Raw genomic sequence first — 19609 nt, 5'->3', positions numbered from 1 at the left:
TTGTGCACAACCCGCAGGCATTGCCACTTTCATTTCACTGCACATCGTGTATGTGTATGTGACAAATAAATTTGACTTGACTTGACTTGACTTGATTTAGATATGTTACTGCATTAAATGGCACATTTACTGGAGCGAAATTTACATTTGGGTGGCGCAGCGGTAGAGTTGCTGCCTTACAGTGAATGCAGCGCCGGAGACCCAGGTTCCATCCCGACTATGGGTGCTGTCTGTATGGAGTTTGTACGTTCTCCCCGTGACCTGCGTGGGTTTTCTCCGAGATCTTCGGTTTCCTCCCACACTCCAAAGATGTACAGGTTTGTAGGTTAATTGGCTTGGTAAATGTAAAAATGGTCCCTAGTGGGTGTAGGATAGTGTTAATGTGCGGGGATCGCTGGATGGCGCGGACCCGGTGGGCCGAATAGCCTGTTTCTGCGCTGTATCTCTAAACTAAACTAAACTAAACAAAACTACTGTAAGAGTCATACTCTCACTGCATGAAAACAGGCCCTGTGGCCTAAAATGCCCAGACGACAAACATGTCCCATCTACATTAATTTCATCTGCCTGCATATTTTTCCCATGATCCTCTGAATCTAACCTATCCATGCACCTGTCCAAATGTTTCTTAAACATCTCATTCTTAAACGAGTTTGTTGTCTGACAGAGTAGCAAATGTTGTAATGTTGTCCTTGTGAGGAATAGTGTTTATTGGTGTCACGTGATACCATTGTGATTTTCAGAGCCTGTCTCGTGGAGGTCATGGGGAAGACTCATTAGCTGCATGCACTTTATAATTACCTGCCCACAGACCACGGAACGGAAAAGACTTTGTGTAGGATTAGCAGCTCAATGAAGGACAGAGGCTCAGTGGTAGATGGAAGGGAGCTCCAGGTCTGTGCTTGTGGGTGGCAGAAAGTGACAAAGGCCAAGGGGCTCAGGATACACCAGGGAAGGAGGAGGTGCTTGTTAGAGGGAGTGCAGGGACATCACATTGAGCAGCACTTCTTGACAAGTCAGTCACGTTAGTCGAGTGAAGTCAGCGGCGGGTGCCCCCTTGGATGAAGCAACGACTTGGACATGTTCACACAGGATATGGAAGCCTGACAATGCTTGACAAATGGTCAGGCAATAAATCAGCTTCCTCGGGACAAAAAGGGGAAAGAAAATAAAATGCACGCCGTAACTAATTCCCACCGAATTAAATCTCAGGGATTTTAAATGCCAGCCACTTCCACTGGCTTACCACGTTTGCCTTTCTTCGCAAGTAAAACAATCAGCAATTTCAACATTAGAGTTCAGACCCTATTTAGTTTCAGTCTGACTCTGCTCATGGACGCTTATTGACTTCAGTGTTCCATGGAGAATATGTTTTGCTTGGCCCTGTGAAAATCAATGCACCCAGTTTGGAACCTATGCTGGGTCATGACACTCATAAGATCCCAAACGATGGGAAGGAACAGAGACTGATGTGAGCGAGCCAGCTGCCTGTTTGTCTTCTTTCTGAGTCATAAGTTTTGAGCTCAATTCCTGGATCAGGATTTCAATGCATAATCCATGTTAAACTCCACTTTAGCACTGGAATGCCCAGAGCATCCTTATCCATTTGCTTGATCCGGTACTTAAGGTCAGCATTAAAAGATCCATAAAACACTATTCAAGGTAAACCAGAATTTCCTTCTCTCCAGAGATGCTGTCTGATCCGTTGAGTTACTCCAGCTTTCTGTGTCTATCTTTGGTTTACACCAGCTTCAAAATGCCTCTTTTGAGTTAATATTAAAATCAGTGTCATTATAGGAGGTAGTAATCGCTATCCTGCTGCTTGATTGTATTTTGCATTCATACCCTCATTCATACCCTTAAATGGGCCCCAGGTATGCCTGCCTCTGTATAGGGTACGTTGAACAATCCGTGTTCCAGGCGTACACTGGCCCTATCCCCAAACTCTATCTCTGTTACATTGATGACTGCATCGATACTACCTCCTGCACCCATGCAGAACTCATGGACTTCATCAACTTCACCACCAGTTTTCATCCTGCACTCAAATTTATTTGGACCATTTCCGACACCTCCCTCCCCTTTCTTGATCTCACAGTCTTCATCACAAGAAATAGACGATTGACAAACATCAGTAATACAAACCCACTGACTCCTACAACTATCTTGAATACATTTCTACCCACCCTGCTTCATGCAAAGACTCTATCCCCGACTCCCAATTCCTCCATCTGCACCACATCTGTGCCCACGATGAGGTGTTCCATACTAGAACATCCTAGATGTCCTCATTCTTTAGGGAACGGGGATTCTCCTCTCCCATGATAGATGAGGTCCTCACTCGTGTCTCCTCTGTACCCCGCAGCTCCGCCCTTGCTCCCCCTCCCCCTAGTCACAACAGAGATAGAGCCCCCTAGTCCTCATCTTCCACCCCATCAGCCGTTGCACACAACACATAATCCTCCGAAATTTCCGCCACCTCCAACGGGATCCCACCACTAGCCACATTTTCCCATCTCCACCCCTTTCCACCTTCTGCGGAGACCGTTCCCTCCGCGACTCCCTGGTTAACTCATCCCTTCCCACCCTTCCCACCCCCTCCCCAGGTACCTTCACCTGCAACTGCAGGAGATGCAACACCTGTCCCTATACCTCCTCCCTCGACTCTGTCCAGGGACCCCGACAGTCCTTTCAGGTTAGGCAGAGGTTCACTTGCACCTCCTCCAACCTCATCTACTATCCGTTGTTCAAGATGTGGACTCTTACACATCGGCGAGACCAAACACAGACTGGGCGGTCGTTTTGCGGAACACCTTCGCTCAACCCGCCTGAACCAACCTGATCTCCCAGTTGCTGGACACTTTAATTCTCCTTCCCATTCCTACACAGACCTTTCTGTCCTTGGTCTCCATTGTCAGAGTGAGGCTAAACACAAATTGGAGGAACAGCATCTCATATTTTGCTTGGGCAGCTCACAGCCCAGTGGTGTGAATATTGATTTCTCTCACTTCAGGCAGCCCCAGCATTCCCTCTCTCTCTATCCCTCCCCCACCCAAGTCTCACCAGCTTCTCATTTACACCCAACAAACAGCTTACAATGGCCTGTTTCCTTTATCATCGTTACTTTTTTACATATCTTTCATTCATTGTTTATTATCTCTCCACATCACTGTCTATATCTGCAGTTTCTTCTTACGCACTTTAAATATATCATATGCTTTTCTGTGCAGAGGTGACTAATACATTTTAAAGTAACTTTACAATAAAGGGAACAAGTGGAAGAGATGAGGAGTTGGTATTGAGTTGGTGCAGTTATTTGGATTGCAAACATTTGGGTGGTCACGGATTCCATCCCGACTACGGGTGCTGTCTGTATGGAGTTTGTACGTTCTCCCCGTGACCTGCGAGGGTTTTCTCCGAGATCTTCGGTTTACTCCCACACTTCAAAGACGTGCAGGTTTGTAGGTTAATTGACTTGGTAAATGTAAAAATTGTCCCTAGTGGGTGTAGGATAGTGTTGATCCATAGTAGCAGGGATCACTGGTCGGCGCAGACCCGGTGGGCCAAAGGACATGTTTCCACGCTGTGTCTCTAAACTATACTAAACATGTCTTTTATAAGTAACCCATGCATCAGATTGCATATTCGGCTCACTGGGATGATAATGTGACTTTTCTTCGTCTCTCCGTTAGCAATCTCTAGCTCGCTAGAGGGATTTTAGCTGTCTATTTTAGATTACAGGTCCACCCAGTACAGACAATGCATCATAGTATAAAGAATACGCAGTGCAGCGTAGGTTCACCAGGTTCATCCCTGGGATGGTGGGACTGTCATATGAGCAAAGATTGGAAAGACTGGGCTTGTATTCACTGGAGTTTAGAGGGATGAGAGGGGATCTTATAGAAACATATAAAATTATAAAAGGACTGGACAAGCTAGATGCAGGAAAAATGTTCCCAATGTTGGGCGAGTCCAGAACCAGTCTAAGAATAAAGGGGAGAAAACTGAGATGAGAAAAACTTTTTCACCCAGAGAGTTGTGAATTTGTGGAATTCTCTGCCACAGAGGCAGTGGAGGCCAATTCACTGGATGAATTTAAAAGAGAGTTAGATAGAGCTCTAAGGGCTAGCGGAATCAAGGGATATGGGGAGAAGGCAGGCATGGGTTACTGATTGTAGATGATCAGCCATGATCACAATGAATGGCGGTGTTGGCTCAAAGGACCATATGACCTCCTCCTGCACCTGTTTTCTGTTTCTAGGTTTCTAGAACGGACTATCCTGAACAGTGGGGCAGTGGTAAATAATGCTGATGCTATTGATATTCATATGTTCAATGTGTAACTACTCCAGAAATAGCGAAGTGCACATGAGAGATCGAATAAGGATTTCTCACAGTTAATGTGTGAAAAGTGCAGGTTCTCTGGTAGCTGCAAGAAATGCTATTTTGTTGGCTGGATCCCCATTCTAAATGCTTCCAACGACGTGAAGTGGTGAAACTTGTGTTCCAGATCTGGACTATTCTCACGACAAAAAAGAGAAATCTCACACATTTCAGTTTGAAAGCACTTTTACCAACATCTTGAGAATTAATTGCCAAAACTCTTGACACTGAAAGTTAGTTATAGTTACCCATATTCAAGAGTCAAGAGTGTTTTATTGTCATGTGTCCCAGATAGAACAATGACATTCTTATTTGCAGCAGCACAACACAATATGTAAACATGGTACACTGTAAACAATAATAATAATAACAACAACAACAATAACAATAACAATAACAATAACAATAATAATAATAATAATAATAATAATAATAATAATAATAATAATAATAATAATAATAATAATAATAATAATAATAATAATAATAATAATAATAATAATAATAATAATAATAATAATAATAATAATAATAATAATAATAATAATAATAATAATAATAATAATAATAATAATAGTCTATGTCGTTCAGAGCTTATTTGAGGTTGTGGTGTTTAACAGCCTGATGGCTGTAGGGAAGAAGCTGTTCCTGAACATGGACGTTACAGTTTTCAGGCTCCTGTACCTTCTTCCCGATGGCAGGGGTGAGATGAGTGTGTGGCCAGGGGGGTGTGGGTCTCTGATGATGCCGGCTGCCTTTTTGAGGCAGTGACTCCGGTAAATCCCTTCGATGGTGGGGGGGGGTTGGAGCCGGTGATGGACTGGGCAGTGTTCACAACGTTTTGCAGTCTTTTCCGCTCCTGGACGTTCAAGTTGCTGAACCAGACCGTGATGCAACCAGTCAATGTGCTCTCTCCTGCACATCTGTGAAGCTCAAGAGAATCCTCTCTGACATAGTGAATCTCCTTAATCTTCTCAGGAATTCCCTTAGATTTTAATTGTATACTTCTAAACTTTTAAATCTGAATCTGAATTTTCCTTTGCCTATTTGCCCTGTTTTTATTTCTCTTGTACATAATTCACTTACTCAAGTCTATACACTTTTCTCAGTAGACCAACCTGGTTGGTTATGGAGACACAGGTTATTTTCCCTGCTCACTTTCCTCCTAATTCCTAATTTTCCTCACGGTGCCTTCATCTGTTCCTCCTTCCAGCAACTTACCATGCAAAAACTTAAACTTAAACTTAAAACTTAAGATTCCTTATATGTCTAAGTCTTAGATCAAATTCCAGAGCAAGTTATGCCCAGTTGAGTTTGTGAACCCAGCTGGTGGGCCAAAGAGCCTTATTTCATGTGTAGGGACGAACTGCAGATGCTGGTTTAAACCGAAGATAGACACAAAATGCTGAAGTAACTCAGCGGTCCAGGCAGCATCTCTGGAGAGAACGTTTCGGGTCGAGGCTCTTCTTCAGACCCGAAATGTCACCCATTCCTTCTCTCCAGAGATGCGTCTTTTTTCACGTTGTATCTCTATTAAAAAATCGGGCTTGATTGTAATGGACTATGGCATTACATAGAGTCATAGAGTCATAGAGTGATACAGTGTGGAAACAGGCCCATCTTGCCCACACTGGCCAACATGTACCAGCTACACTTGTCCCCCTTGCCTGCGCTTGGTCCATCAGTCTGAAGAAGGGTCTTGACCCGAAACTTCACCCATTCCTTCTCTCTAGAGATGCTGTCTGACCCGCAGAGTTACTCCAGCATTTTGTGTCTACCTTGGTCCATATCTCCCCAAACCTGCCCTGTCCATGTAATGGACTCAGTTATCCTGGATCCTGTATCCCATTTTCAACTTCCACTTGTTGTTTGGTGCTGGTGAAGGCACGATGATGGGGCAATAGGCCATTGTCTAGATCTGCTGCCCTTGGCTCCCTTCTTTTTAAATACCAAATGTCTTGCTGAGCATTTCCAGCATTTTCTGTTTTTATTTCAAATGTCCAGGATCAGCATAATTTTGTTGTTAATAAGTTGGTGTAATCAATAAAAAATTCTATATCAGCACCGTAGCTAAAGTCAACAGAAGTTCTTGCTCACACCACGCTATTCCCTTAGAAACATAGAAACATAGAAACATAGAAAATAGGTGCAGGAGGAGGCCAATTGGCCAATTGGCACTTTGAGCCAGCACCGCTATCCACAATCAGTAACCCGTGCCTGCCTATCCCTTGATTCCGCTAGCCCTTAGAGCTATATCTAACACTCTTTTAAATTCATCCAGTGAATTGGCCTCCACTGCCTTCTGTGGCAGAGAATTCCACAAATTCACAACTCTCTGGGTGAAAAAGTTTCTTCTCATCTGTTTTAAATGGCCTCCCCTTTATTCTTAGACTGTGGCCCCTGGTTCTGGACTCCCCAACATTGGGAACATTTTTCCTGCATCTAGCTTGTCCAGTCCTTTCACAATTTTATACATCTCTATAAGATCCCCTCTCATCCTTCTAAACTCCAGTGAATACAAGCCTAGTCTTTCCAATCTTTCCTCATATGACAGTCCCGCCATCCCAGGGATTAACATCGACATCCTTCCTCAAATTAGGAGAACAAAACTGCGCACAATACTCCAGATGTCATGTCAAGTCAAGTCAAGTCAAGTCAATTTTATTTGTATAGCACATTTAAAAACAACCCACGTTGACCAAAGTGCTGTACATCTGATTAGGTACTAAGGGAAAAAATGAAACATACAGTAGCACACAAACAGTTCACAGCGCCTCCTCAATGAGCCTCAAACGCTAGGGAGTAGAAATAGGTTTTGAGCCTGGACTTAAAGGAGTCGATGGAGGGGGCAGTTCTGATGGGGAGAGGGATGCTGTTCCACAGTCTAGGAGCTGCAACCGCAAAAGCGCGGTCACCCCTGAGTTTAAGCCTAGACCGCGGGATAGTGAATAGCCCCAAGTCGGCCGATCTGAGGGACCTGGAGTTAGAGAGGGGGGTTAGAAGATTTTTGATGTAGGGGGGGGAGTGTCCATTTAGGGCTTTATACGTGAATAGGAGGAGCTTGAAGTTGATTCTGTACCGTACAGGGAGCCAGTGGAGAGAGGCCAGAATCGGGGTGATGTGGTCCCTTTTACGGGTACCCGTCAGGAGTCTCGCTGCGGCGTTTTGGACCAGTTGCAGGCGGGACAGGGAAGATTGGCTGATCCCAGTGTATAGGGAGTTGCAGTAGTCTAGGCGGGAGGAAATGAAAGCGTGAATGATTTTTTCTGTGTCGTCGAATTGGAGGAAAGGTTTGATTTTAGCTATGGTTCGAAGTTGGAAGAAGCTGGCTTTTACCACAGCGTTGACTTGCTTATCAAATTTTAATGCAGAGTCAAATATCATGCCGAGGTTTTTGACATGCGGTTTGACTAGGCAGGATAGACTTCCAAGATTGCCTGTTATCGATTTGATGGAGTCGGGGGGGCCGAATAGGATGACCTCAGACTTGCTCTCATTTAATTGGAGGAAGTTCTGTGCCATCCAACATTTTATGTCCTCAAGGCAGTGTAAGAGGCTGTTTAAATTTGACTGGTTGTTGGGTTTCAGGGGGAGGTAAAGCTGAGTGTCATCGGCATAGCAGTGGAAAGAAATGCAGTGCCTTTGAATGATTTGGCCAAGGGGGAGCATGTATAGAGAGAAGAGAATGGGGCCTAGGATGGAGCCTTGTGGAACTCCGCAGGAGAGGCTAGCTGGAGCAGAGGAATAACTGCCTATGTTACATAGGGCCCTGTACAACTGCAGAAGGACCTCTTTACTCCTTTACTCAAATCCTCTCATTATGCCTTATACCCAGTCCTCTCGTTCAAGATTGTGCTTCATTCTCTTACACTGCCTAATCGTCTCTTCATATCTATGTTCAGATCTTTTTGAGACGCACTTTTGCCCTTAAAAAAAGTATCCAATGTGTAAATATAGATGTCCCTCTCAATAATTGAATGGTGGTTAATTAATTGACATTAGCTTATGTTTCAGAGACACTGTACCATCTTACCTTGTCATTGCCATTAACCCCGACTTACATCTTAATGTAAAGATAGACACAACATGCTGGAGTAACTCAGCGGGACAGGCAGCATCTTTGCAGCGAAGATATAGGTGACGTTTCTGGTGAAAACCCTTCTTCAGGCATTTTGCGTCCATTTTTGGTTTAAAGCAGCATCTGCAGTTCCTTCCCACACATTACATCTTCATCTGATGTGAAGCCGTTGTAGAAATCCAAATCCTTTCGGACAGACGCTTACATAAATCAAGGGATGTAATGCTATGTAGGGAATGGTGTCAAGGTGAAAGATTACCCATCACTTATTGCAGGCTCTAGTGTAGCTGAACGGCACAGATGTTTTTCATATTCGTATCTTCTTTAACATGGCCTGTGGGCCTTACATAATTTCTGTAAACAAGAATTGGCCCAAGAATCCCAGATGGTGACATTACCGTTACCTTTTCATTTGTCAGTTTAGTTCATTGTCACGTGTACCGAGGTACAGTGAAAAGCTTTTGTTACGTGCTATCCAGACAGCAGAAAGACAATTCATGATTACAATCGATCCATTTACAGTGTATAGATACATGGTAAGGGAATAACTTTCAGTGCAAGATAAAGCTAGCAAAGTCCGATCAAGGATAGTCCGAGGGTTACCAAAGAGGTAGATAGTAGTTCAGCACTGCTCTCTGGTTGTGGTAGGATGATTCAGTTGCCTGATAACAACTGGGAAGAAACTGTCCCTGAATCTGGAGGTGTGTGTTTTCACACTTCTGTACCTTTTGCCTGATGGGAGAGGGGAGAAGAGGGAGTGGCCAGGGTGCGACTGGTCCCTTGATGATGCTGCTGGCCTTGCCGAGGCAGCGTAAGGTGCAAATGGGGTCAAATCGTAGGCCAATGTGCTCAATATCCAGTAACAATTTATAGGAAGGGCAGAAAAAGTTGGGCCTCTCTTGGAGTTCTTCCACCACAAATCCCACAGCCTTCTGCATGAAGTTGCTCAAAACCAGGATGGAATTTCAGGTATCTGGTGCCAGCGACATTTCCAGTCCCATCCACCAATATTATGTAAAGATGGCCAACCTGCAGGTGGTTGCCCATTAGAAACATAGAAATATAAAAAATAGGTGCAGGAGGAGGCCATTTGGCCCTTCGAGCCAGCACCGCCATTCATTGTGATCATGGCTGATCATCCACAATCACAACTCTCTGCGTGAAAAAGTTTTTTCTCACCTCAGTTTTAAATGGCCTCCCCTTTATTCTTAGACTGTGGCCCCTGGTTCTGGACTCCCCCAACATTGGGAACATTTTCCCTGCATCCAGCTTGTCCAGCCCTTTTATAATTTTATACGTCTCTATAAGATCCCCTCTCATTCTTCTAAATTCCAGTGAATACAAGCCCAGTCTTTCCAATCTTTCCTCATATGACAGTCCCGCCATCCCAGGGATTAACCTCGTGAACCTACACTGCACTGCCTCAATAGCACGGACGTCCTTCCTCAAATTAGGAGTCCAAAACTGCACACAATACTCCAGATGTGGTCTCACCAGGGCCCATACAACTGCAGAAGGACCTTTTTACTCCTATACTCAAATCCTCTTGCTATGAAGGCCAACATTGAATCAGCACTAGAAACAATTCCATCATCAGAATACAGGACAGCTGGAGTCAGTAACGTTAGTTCTTACCATGTTAGTTCAAACAATTTTAACTTGACTAATACCAATAATAAAATATCAAAATTCTTACTGTCAACAGGTGTATGTTGTAACCCCAAAGCAAAGTCAGGACTCGAGGGTGTGAGCTATAGGGAGAGGTTGAGTAGGGTGGGTCTCTATTCCATGGAGCGCAGGAGGATGAGGGGAGATCTTTTTGAGGTATACAAAATCATGAGAGGTATAGATCGGGTAGATGCACAGAGTCTCTTGCCCAGAGTAGAGGAATCGAGGACCAGAGGACATAGGTTTAAGGTGAAGGGGAAAAGATTTAAAAGGGATCTGAGGGGTAACGTTTTCACACAAAGGGTGGTGGGTGTATGGAACAAGCTGCCAGAGGAGGTAGTTGAGGCTGGGACTATCCCAATATTTAAGAAACAGTTAGACAGGTACATGGATAGGACAGGTTTGGAGGGATATGGACCAAACGTGGGCAAGTGGGACTAGTGTAGCTGGGACATTGTTGGCCGGTGTGGGCAAGTTGGGTCGAAAGGCCTGTTTCCACGCTGTATCACTGTATGACTCTATGACCCTGACTGTGAATCATCTGTACTGCCCCTGATACTGAATAGCCAAGTGGCATATTGTTATGCCCCTTATGAACAATAACTCTGTGGCCAAATTAAATGGAGCCAAGAGCCTCATTTAGAGAGTACATGGTGCTGCACACTATTACACACATTTTTTTAAGTTGTGTTTAAGTCGGATTAATCAAATGTGCTTTTGACAACATTGTATTGACAGGGCTAGAGACAAGGTGGGCCATCAGCAAGCAAGCCAAGGCTCAGCAACAACTATTGTTGCGCAACTGGTGGCGCAGCGGTAGAGTTGCTGCCTTACAGCTAATGCAGCGCCGGAGACCCGGGTTCCATCCCGACTATGGGTGCTGTCTGTACGGAGTTTGTACGTTCTCCCCGTGACCTGCGTGGGTTTTCTCCGAGTCCTTCGGTTTCCTCCCGCACTCCAAAGACGTACAGGTTTGTAGGTTAATTGGCTTGGTACAAATGTAAATTGTTCCTAGTGGGTGTAGGATAGTGTTAATATGCGGGGATCACTGGTCGGCGCGGTCTCGGTGGGCCGAAGGGCTTGTTCCCGCTCTGAATCTCTGAACTATCTAAACTGAGGATACAGAGCAAAGGAGTCAATATTACTGAACATGGTCAGAAACAAAATCAGTTTCTCCCCAAGAGAAAAACAATTTCAAGGCGAAAATACAGTGAGTGGAAGTTGCAAACATTACTTAAAATCGATCCATCACTTGCTGCAATCCGATAACAAGACTTGCTTTACAGGAACAATATCAGTCATCCCCAATCTCTCTGCGAACAACAGTTTGAAGAACATACTAATAATTCAAGTTATTAAGTTCAAGGTTTCAAGGTTTCAAGGTCGGTTTATTGTCACATGTACCAGTCAAGTGTCATCTAACACAACTTAACAAGCCAGTGGATGTGGATGTGGATTTGTTTTCCTCCTACTTTCAAAGAAGGAATTGAAGATAATTAAAAAAAGACACTTCAGTTCAGTTTAGTTTATTGTTACGTGTGGGTTCAGTGAAAGGCCTCTGTTGCGTACTATCCAGTTAGCTGAAAGGCAACACATGATTACAATCGAGCCATTTACAACAGTATATGATACAGGGCAGTCATGGTGGCACAGCGGTAGAGTTGCTGCCTTACAGCGAATGCAGCGCCGGAGACCCAGGTTCCATCCCGACTATGGGTGCTGTCTGTATGGAGTTTATACGTTCTCCCCGTGACCTACGTGGGTTTTCTCCGGGATAGACGATGGACAATAGACAATAGGTGCAGGATTAGGCCATTCGGCCCTTCGAGCCAGCACCACCATGCAATGTGATCATGGCTGATCATGGGATCTTCGGTTTCCTCCCACACTCCAAAGATGTACATGTTTGTAGGTTAATTGGCTTGGTAAATGTTTAAAAAAATTGTCCCTAGTGGGTATAGGATAGTGTTAATGTGTGGGAATCGCTGGGCGGCGCGGACCCGGTGGGCCGAAGGGCCTATTTCCGCGCTGTATCTCTAAAATTGAAAACTAAAATACAGTACATGATAAGGGAATAACGTTTAGGGCAAGGTAAAGCCAGCAAATTCCCATCAAGGATAGTCCGAGTGATACCAATGAGGTAGATAGTGCTGGACTACTAGCTTTCCTGCGCTCATAGGCATCACATTAAGGTTAGCTTTGATTTGTAGAAGATTGAAATTTCTGCTTGAAAAGTCAGTGGTAGATTATTCAAAAAGATCATCTTTTATCCTTTAAACTTTCCAGGCAGAAAAAGCATTGCTCAGTATCAGTGAAATGACAGGTTAAGTGGTGTTACTTCATGGTGATCAATCAGGCAGTGAACAAGAATGCCTTTTCATGTTCTCACCTCATTTGTCTTGAAATAGTCACACGTAGAGATTATTACAAACAATGGAATTTCCTCTTAATTGAGCATTTGACAACTGGGTATTTGTAACTGCAAAAGATAAAATCCCTGTGTGGTGCTAATAGCATTAACGGAATAGAACGGCCATTAGCTGAATTAATCACAAAATATTTATATGACTACTCTCTTAGCAAACTTTTAATCAATCATCTGTCTACTTTGTCTCCCTTCAACTCTCAAATTAATCGTTATCTTTCGCATAACTCCGTTTAAACAGCCCTCAGTCATTATGTACTACTGAAACAACTCTTAATAGTTCCAATGAAGGCAGAAAGCAAGTTATAGCTGCTCTTTCTTCTTAACGTGTCTACAATCCTCCACCTGATTGGACACAGCATCATCTTCCAGTCCTTCTCCTCCATCAAATGTTGGATTTGCAATTATCTGGTTGAACTAACATGAAGTTGAATTAACACACCATTCAACTTAACATACCATTAACACACAAAGGGTGGTGGGTGTATGGAACAAGCTGCCAGAGGAGGTCATTGAGGCAGGGACCATCCCAACGTTTCAGAAACAGTTAGACAGTTACTTGGATAGGACAGGTTTGGAGGGATATGGACCAAGCGCAGGCAAGTGGGACTGGTGCAGCTGAGACATGTTGGCCGGTGTGGGCAAGTTGGGCGGAAGGGCCTGTTTCCGCACTGTATGACTCGATAACTACCATTAGTTACTTTTCCCAGCCTAGAAGTCTACCCCTATGGATACATCTTAATTCTCTTTCCACCTCAAATTGCTCACTTGAAGCAGCTCCAAAAATCAGCCCACTCTTCATATGTATGACGACGGTGTTTAATCCTGTCCCATCATTACCCACCTCCTCTTTTCTTTTGTCTTTTGGTTAGGCATGCTGTTTGTCTGACAAGAATCCTTAGATGAGATTTTTTTTAAACCCTCCCCCTTAAAAATGAAAGCTCAGTGTTATTGCCTTTGGCCCTTGAACAAAGTCTGTTCCCCAATCCTCAAACAATTTTAACTTGACTAATATCAATAATAAAATATCAACATTCTTACTGTAAACATGTGTATGTTGTAACCCCTAAACAAAGTCAGGCCTAGAGGGTGTGAGCTATAGGGAGAGGTTGAGTAGGCTGGGACTCTATTCCATGGAGCGCAGGAGAATGAGGGGTGATCTTATATGAAATCATGAGAGGAATAATTTGGGTAGATGCACAGTCTCTTGCCCAGAGTAGGTGAATTGAGGACCAGAGGACATAGGTTTCAGGTGAAGGGGAAAAGATTTAATAGGGATCTGGGGGGTAACTTTTTCAAACAAAGTGTGGTGGGTGTATGGAACAAGCTGCCAGAGGAGGTAGTTGAGGCTGGAACTCTCCCAACATTTAAGAAACAGTTAGACAGGTACATGGATAGGGCAGGTTTGGAGGGATATGGACCAAACGTGGGCAAGAGGGACTAGTGTAGCTGGGACATTGTTGCCGGTGTGGGCAAGTTGGGCTGAAGGGCCCTGGAACAAAGTCTGTTCTCTTGACACTGTCCTGTATCCTCTCCCAAGCCACTGCCTGAACCCATTCATCTCAGCGCTTGCCTCTGATCTTTCATCTTCTATAATCTCACTGAAACTCAAAACCCCCCACACTCATCCTGCAACAGTTACCATCGTTCTGTTACTTGGACCAAACCAACATCATGACTTTGTATGTCGGAAAGAACTGAAGATGCTGGTTCAAATCAAGATAGACACAAAATGTTGGAGTAACTCAGCGGGACAGGCAGCATCTCTGGAGAGCAGGAATGGGTGATGTTTTGGGTCAAAATCCTTCTTCAGACTGAAGAAGGGTCTCGACTCGAAACGTCACCCATTCCTTCTCTCCAGAGATGCTGCCTGACCCGCTGAGTTACTCCAGCATTTTGTGTTTAACATGACTTCATGTGTGTTTTCATCCCTCAGTATTCCTACTCCTCTGTAAATGTTTTGATGCCTACAGTTTTGTTCTCAACACTTCAGATAATGGAGTGCTCTGTCTGCATGCAACATGACCCAGCGAGTGTCATGGAATGAGATATGTGTCAGGAAATGTGTCAGATACGGGCGGCACGGTGGTGCAGCGGTAGAGTTGCTGCCTTACAGCGAATGCAGCGCCGGAGACCCGGGTTCCATCCCAACTACGGTTGCTGTCTGTACGGAATTTGTACGTTCTCCCCGTGACCTGCGTGGGTTTTCTCCGAGATCTTCGGTTTCCTCCCACACTCCAAAGACGTGCAGGTTTGTAGGTTAATTGGCTTGGCAAATGTAAAAATTGTCCCTAGTGGGTGTAAGTGTGCAGGTATCGCTGGTCGGCGCGGACCCGTTGGGCCGAAGGGCCTGTTTCCGCACCGTATCTCTAAACTAAATTAAACTAAACTAAAATCATCATCTCCAAGAAAGAGTCTAACTGTCTCCCATTGATGTTCATTGGTACGATTATCACCAAGATCCCCACCAAAATCATTGCAGACCAGAGATTTAGAATTGTAACATAAATGCTGTGGTGGCAAGAGGCATCTTGCTGGGTATCTCTGACACGTGACCCACTTCTAGACTTCCCAAAGGCTTTTGAATATATAAGGCACAATCCATAACAACGTTCAAGAGGTTGAACATTTGGAGGTGGCGCAGTTGTAGAGCTAGCCTTACAGCGCCGGAGACCCGGGTTCCATCCTGACTACGGCTGCTGTCTGTACGGACTTTGTACATTCTCGGGACATGCGTGGGTTTTCTCCAAGATCTTCGGTTTCCTCCCGCACTCCAAAGACGTACAGGTTTGTAGGTTAATTGGCTTGATGTAAAAAACAAAATTAATTGTCCCCAGTGTGTGTAGAGTATTGTTAGTGTGCAGGGATCACTGGTCGGTGTGGACTCGATGGGCCAAAGGGCCTGTTTCCGCGCTGTATCTCTAAACTAAACTTAACTAAAGTTGCTCACTTTAACAGGCACCTTTTCCACCATTCTAAGCCTTAACCCTCTCCCCACCCAGCACACCAGTAAAGAACATACCATCTACCAGATAACTGTAAGAGCTTGACAATGTTTTGGTGACAAACCCATGATGTTTGCTACCTGGAAAAACATGTATTGGCTCTTGAAGAGGACCCACAGGAGATGAATCCCAGGAATGAGTGGGTTAGCATATGATGAGCACTTGTCAGCACTGGGCCTGTACTCACTGGAGTTCAGAAGGATGAGGGGGGACCTCATTGAAACGTACAGAATAGTGAAAGGCCTGGATAGAGTGGATGTGGAGAGGATGTTTCCACTAGTGGGAGAGTCTAGGACTAGAGGTCACAGCCTCAGAATTAAACAATGTTCTTTTAGGAAGGAGATGAGGAGATATTTCTTTAGTCAGAGGGTGGTGAATCTGTGCAATTCTTTGCTACAGATGGTTGTGGAGGCCAAGTCAATGGATAGTTTGAAGGCAGAGATAGATAGATTCTTGATTAGTACGGGTGTCAGAGGTTATGGGGAGAAGGCAGGAGAATGGGGTTAGGAGGGAGAGATGAATCAGCCATGATTGAATTGCAGAATTGGCTTGATGGGCCGAGTGGCCTAATTCTGCTCCTATCACTTATGACTTTATGAGAGAAATATATTTCCACCACTTTATTGCCATTGATTCTGAATTCTCGAATCTCCTTCCCAACACAATACAAGAATATCTTCTCCATAACAGCAGTGGTTCAAAAAGGCAGATTGCCACCGTCATCTCAATGGCAGTTAGAGAATAGACATTAAATGCAGCCAGCGTTGGCAACACCCACATTTGGTAAATTGATTGAAAATGTAAGTCTGTCATCTCCCCACTGTATTCCCAGCCTTCTCACCCCCAACTTTAATTATTCCACATTTGGCAGTGCCTTAATTCCACATCCTAAATTTCTCTTTGCTCCTTTAAAATACAGTTTCATTTAGTTTAGATTTACAGCATGGAACAAGCCCTTCGGCCCACCGAGTCCGCACTGACCAACGATCCCCACACATTAACATTATCCTACACTGGGGATAATTTTTACATTTATACCAAGCCAATTAACCTTCAAACCTGTACGTCTTTGGAGTGTGGGAGGAAACCGGAGATCCCAGAGAAAACCCACGCAGGTCACGGGGAGAACGTACAAACTCCATTCAGGCAAGCACCTGTAGTCGGGATCGAACTCGGGTCCCTGGCACAGTAAGGCAGCAACTCTACCGCTGCACCACCTTGAGTGTATCAAACATCCTCAGTAAATGGGTCAGAGAAAACCCACATGGGTTACGGAGAGAACGTACAAACTCCGTTCAGCCAAGCACCTGTAGTCAGGGCTGAACAAGAGTCTCTGTCACTGTAAGTGCAGCAACTCTACCACTGCACCACCATGCCACCACTGGCCACTGGCTATATACTGGCTATATTCTAATGCAGACTATATTCATTTCAAGTGTCCTAATTTCTTCTCACATAAAGATATCAAATTCTGAAGCCTCATGGTTTTGAGCCTATTTTGGCTATTTTGTCTCAATCATGGCCACAGAGTAAAATGAGAATTTCATATCTGATCGAAGCATTGAATTATCCACAGCCAAAGCATTTCCCTTTAAACCTGCTCTGTGCTAATCTTGGTCAGAGCACAACATTTAAATACAGATCTGATCCTCATGCATGGTGTTACCCACCATGGTTTTCCAGAACCAGGAGCCATTTCCCAGAAGAGGAGGCCATTTAAAACTGAGGTGAAAAAAAGTCCAGAACCAGGGGCCACAGTCTAAGAATAAAGGGGAGGCCATTGAAAACTGAGATGAGAAAAACTTTTTCACCCAGAGTTGTGAATTTGTGGAATTCTCTGCCACAGAGGGCAGTGGAGGCCAATTCACTGGATGAATTTAAAAGAGAGTTCGATAGAGCTCTAGGGGCTAGCGGAATCGAGGGATATGGGGAGAAGGCAGGCACGGGTTACTGATTGTGGATGATCAGCCATGATCAAAATGAATGGCGGTGCTGGCTCGAAGGGCCGAATGGCCTCCTCCTATTGTCTGTGTTTCTATGTGACCCATATTATACGCCTTAAAATGTATCCTGCATCATTGTAGAATGTATCATTGTATCCCACATAATGAATGTCATTTGCTTTGGGTGATCATTTTTAAATGAATGTTTTTTTCTGTTATTGCCATTATCTAGACATATTACTGAATTTCCGAACTACATACGTCAGCAAGTCTGGGCAGGTTGTCTATGATCCTCGGTCAATCTGTGTACATTATTCAACAACCTGGTTCTTCGTGGATCTTATAGCTGCACTTCCATTTGACCTCCTCTATGCATTCAATATCAATGTGGTGAGTCTATCCTCTGAGGAAATAACTGAAATGCACAAAGCTGCAGACCATCGTTTAAGTGCACCAACTGTCTGATTGTCCTCTCGTTGCTTGAGCTGTCCACTGTTTGCATTAAGTTTGCATTAAGTCGGGCGGTCACGGTGGCGCAGCGGTAGAGTTGCTGCCTTACGGCGAATGCAGCGCCGGAGACCAGGGTTCCATCCCGACTACGGGCGCTGTCTGTATGGAGTTTGTACGTTCTCCCCGTGACCTGCGTGGGTTTTCTCCGAGATCTTCGGTTTCCTCCCACACTCCAAAGACGTACAGGTTTGTAGGTTAATTGGGTTTGTAAATGTAAAAATTGTCCCTAGTGGGTGTAGGATAGTGTTAATGTGCGGGGATCGCTGGTCGGCGCGGACCCGGTGGGCCGAAGGGCCTGTTTCCGCGCTGTATCTCTAAACTAAAGCCGACTATTTATTCAGCGTGGACTAGACTGTGATTAAGTCTGTAAATGACTCCACATATTTGCACATATTTAAGTGATTTATTTTTCTGATTTCCTTTGCACTTTCTCGCATGGGTGCAAAGACCAGTGTTGGATAGAAAATGAAGGACAGGAAAAGACGAAGTGGTCCACTAAGTCTGCCCAATAATTGTGAGCATGGAACCCTGACCAAGCTCAGTACTAGAAGAAAGAAGTGGCTAATAGATAGTGCAAGCAGGGGCCGAGCTAACTGTGGGACTGATGTGGCTTCATTTTAGCCTGAAGTGCAGAGGCAGTGAAATGGCATTTCCCACAACAGTTGTGGTTAACATATGATGAACGTTTGTCGACACTGGGCCTGTACTCGCTTGAGTTTAGAAGAATGAGGGGGGACCTCATTGAAACATGCAGAATGATGAAAGGCTTGGATAGAGTGGATGTGGAGAGGATGTTTCCACTAGTGGGAGAGTCCAGGACTAGAGGTCACAGCCTCAGAATTAAAGGATGTTCTTTTAGGAAGGGGATGAGGAGGAATGTCTTTAGGCGGTGAATTTGTGGAATTCTTTGCCACAGAAGGCTGTGGAGGCCAAGTCAATGGATGTATTTAAGGCAGAGATAGATAGATTCTTGATTAGTATGGGTGAATGGGGTTATGGGGAGAATGGGGTTAGGAGGGAGAGATAGAACAGCCATGATTGAATGGCGGAATCAACTTGATGGGCCGAATGGCCTAATTCTACTCCTATCATATGACTTATGACTTAATGACCTTATAAGTGATTTTCAGATGCATAGTAGTAACAAAAAAATATACTGTGTGACTGAACACAGGTCAGTGTTTTCGATTAATATATCACCCAGTTTGGTCTCTTCTCTCTTAACTCCTTCGGGGACAAATGGTTTTTAACCCTGGGAGTTGGGCATAGACTGAAGACGATGAAAGACTGGAACTCAACCATCCTTGTGCATGGGCTCTATCTCCATGCATTTTGCTGCATTCCACTGTTGAAACCAACTGAGTCGATGCAGATCTGAATGAAACCTGCCAGCTTCCAAGTTGTGCAAGAAGGAACTGCAGATGCTGGTTTAAACCGAAGAGAGAAACAAAAAGCTGGAGTAACTCAGCGGGTCAGGCAGCATCTCTGGAGAAAAGGAATGGGCGATGTTTCTGAAGAGGGATCTCGACCAAAGATGCTGCCTGTCCCGCTGAACGACTCCAGCTTATTGTGTCTATCTTCGGTTCTGTTTATCTGC

The 19609-nt window shown here is 44.5% G+C and overlaps 1 protein-coding gene across 3 annotated transcripts in view; it reads left to right on the top strand.

Moving 5' to 3' along the window:
* The window catches only part of kcnh3 (potassium voltage-gated channel, subfamily H (eag-related), member 3), a 574739-nt gene that overhangs the window by 349087 nt on the left and 206043 nt on the right, over positions 1-19609 (top strand). For all 3 annotated transcript variants that reach the window (XR_013547570.1, XM_078404288.1, XM_078404287.1), the window contains exon 6: positions 17735-17892. Coding sequence is in view for 2 of the 3 variants with exons in the window: in XM_078404288.1 (XP_078260414.1) it covers positions 17735-17892 (158 nt within the window). In the remaining variant the exon portion in view is untranslated. The remainder of the gene's footprint in view (positions 1-17734; positions 17893-19609) is intronic.

This window comes from Rhinoraja longicauda, chromosome 8 (genome assembly GCF_053455715.1).
Source record: "Rhinoraja longicauda isolate Sanriku21f chromosome 8, sRhiLon1.1, whole genome shotgun sequence".
Lineage (NCBI taxonomy): Eukaryota > Metazoa > Chordata > Chondrichthyes > Rajiformes > Arhynchobatidae > Rhinoraja > Rhinoraja longicauda.
Note: the sequence above shows the minus strand (reverse complement) of the source record. Positions and strands in the feature narration are given on the sequence as shown.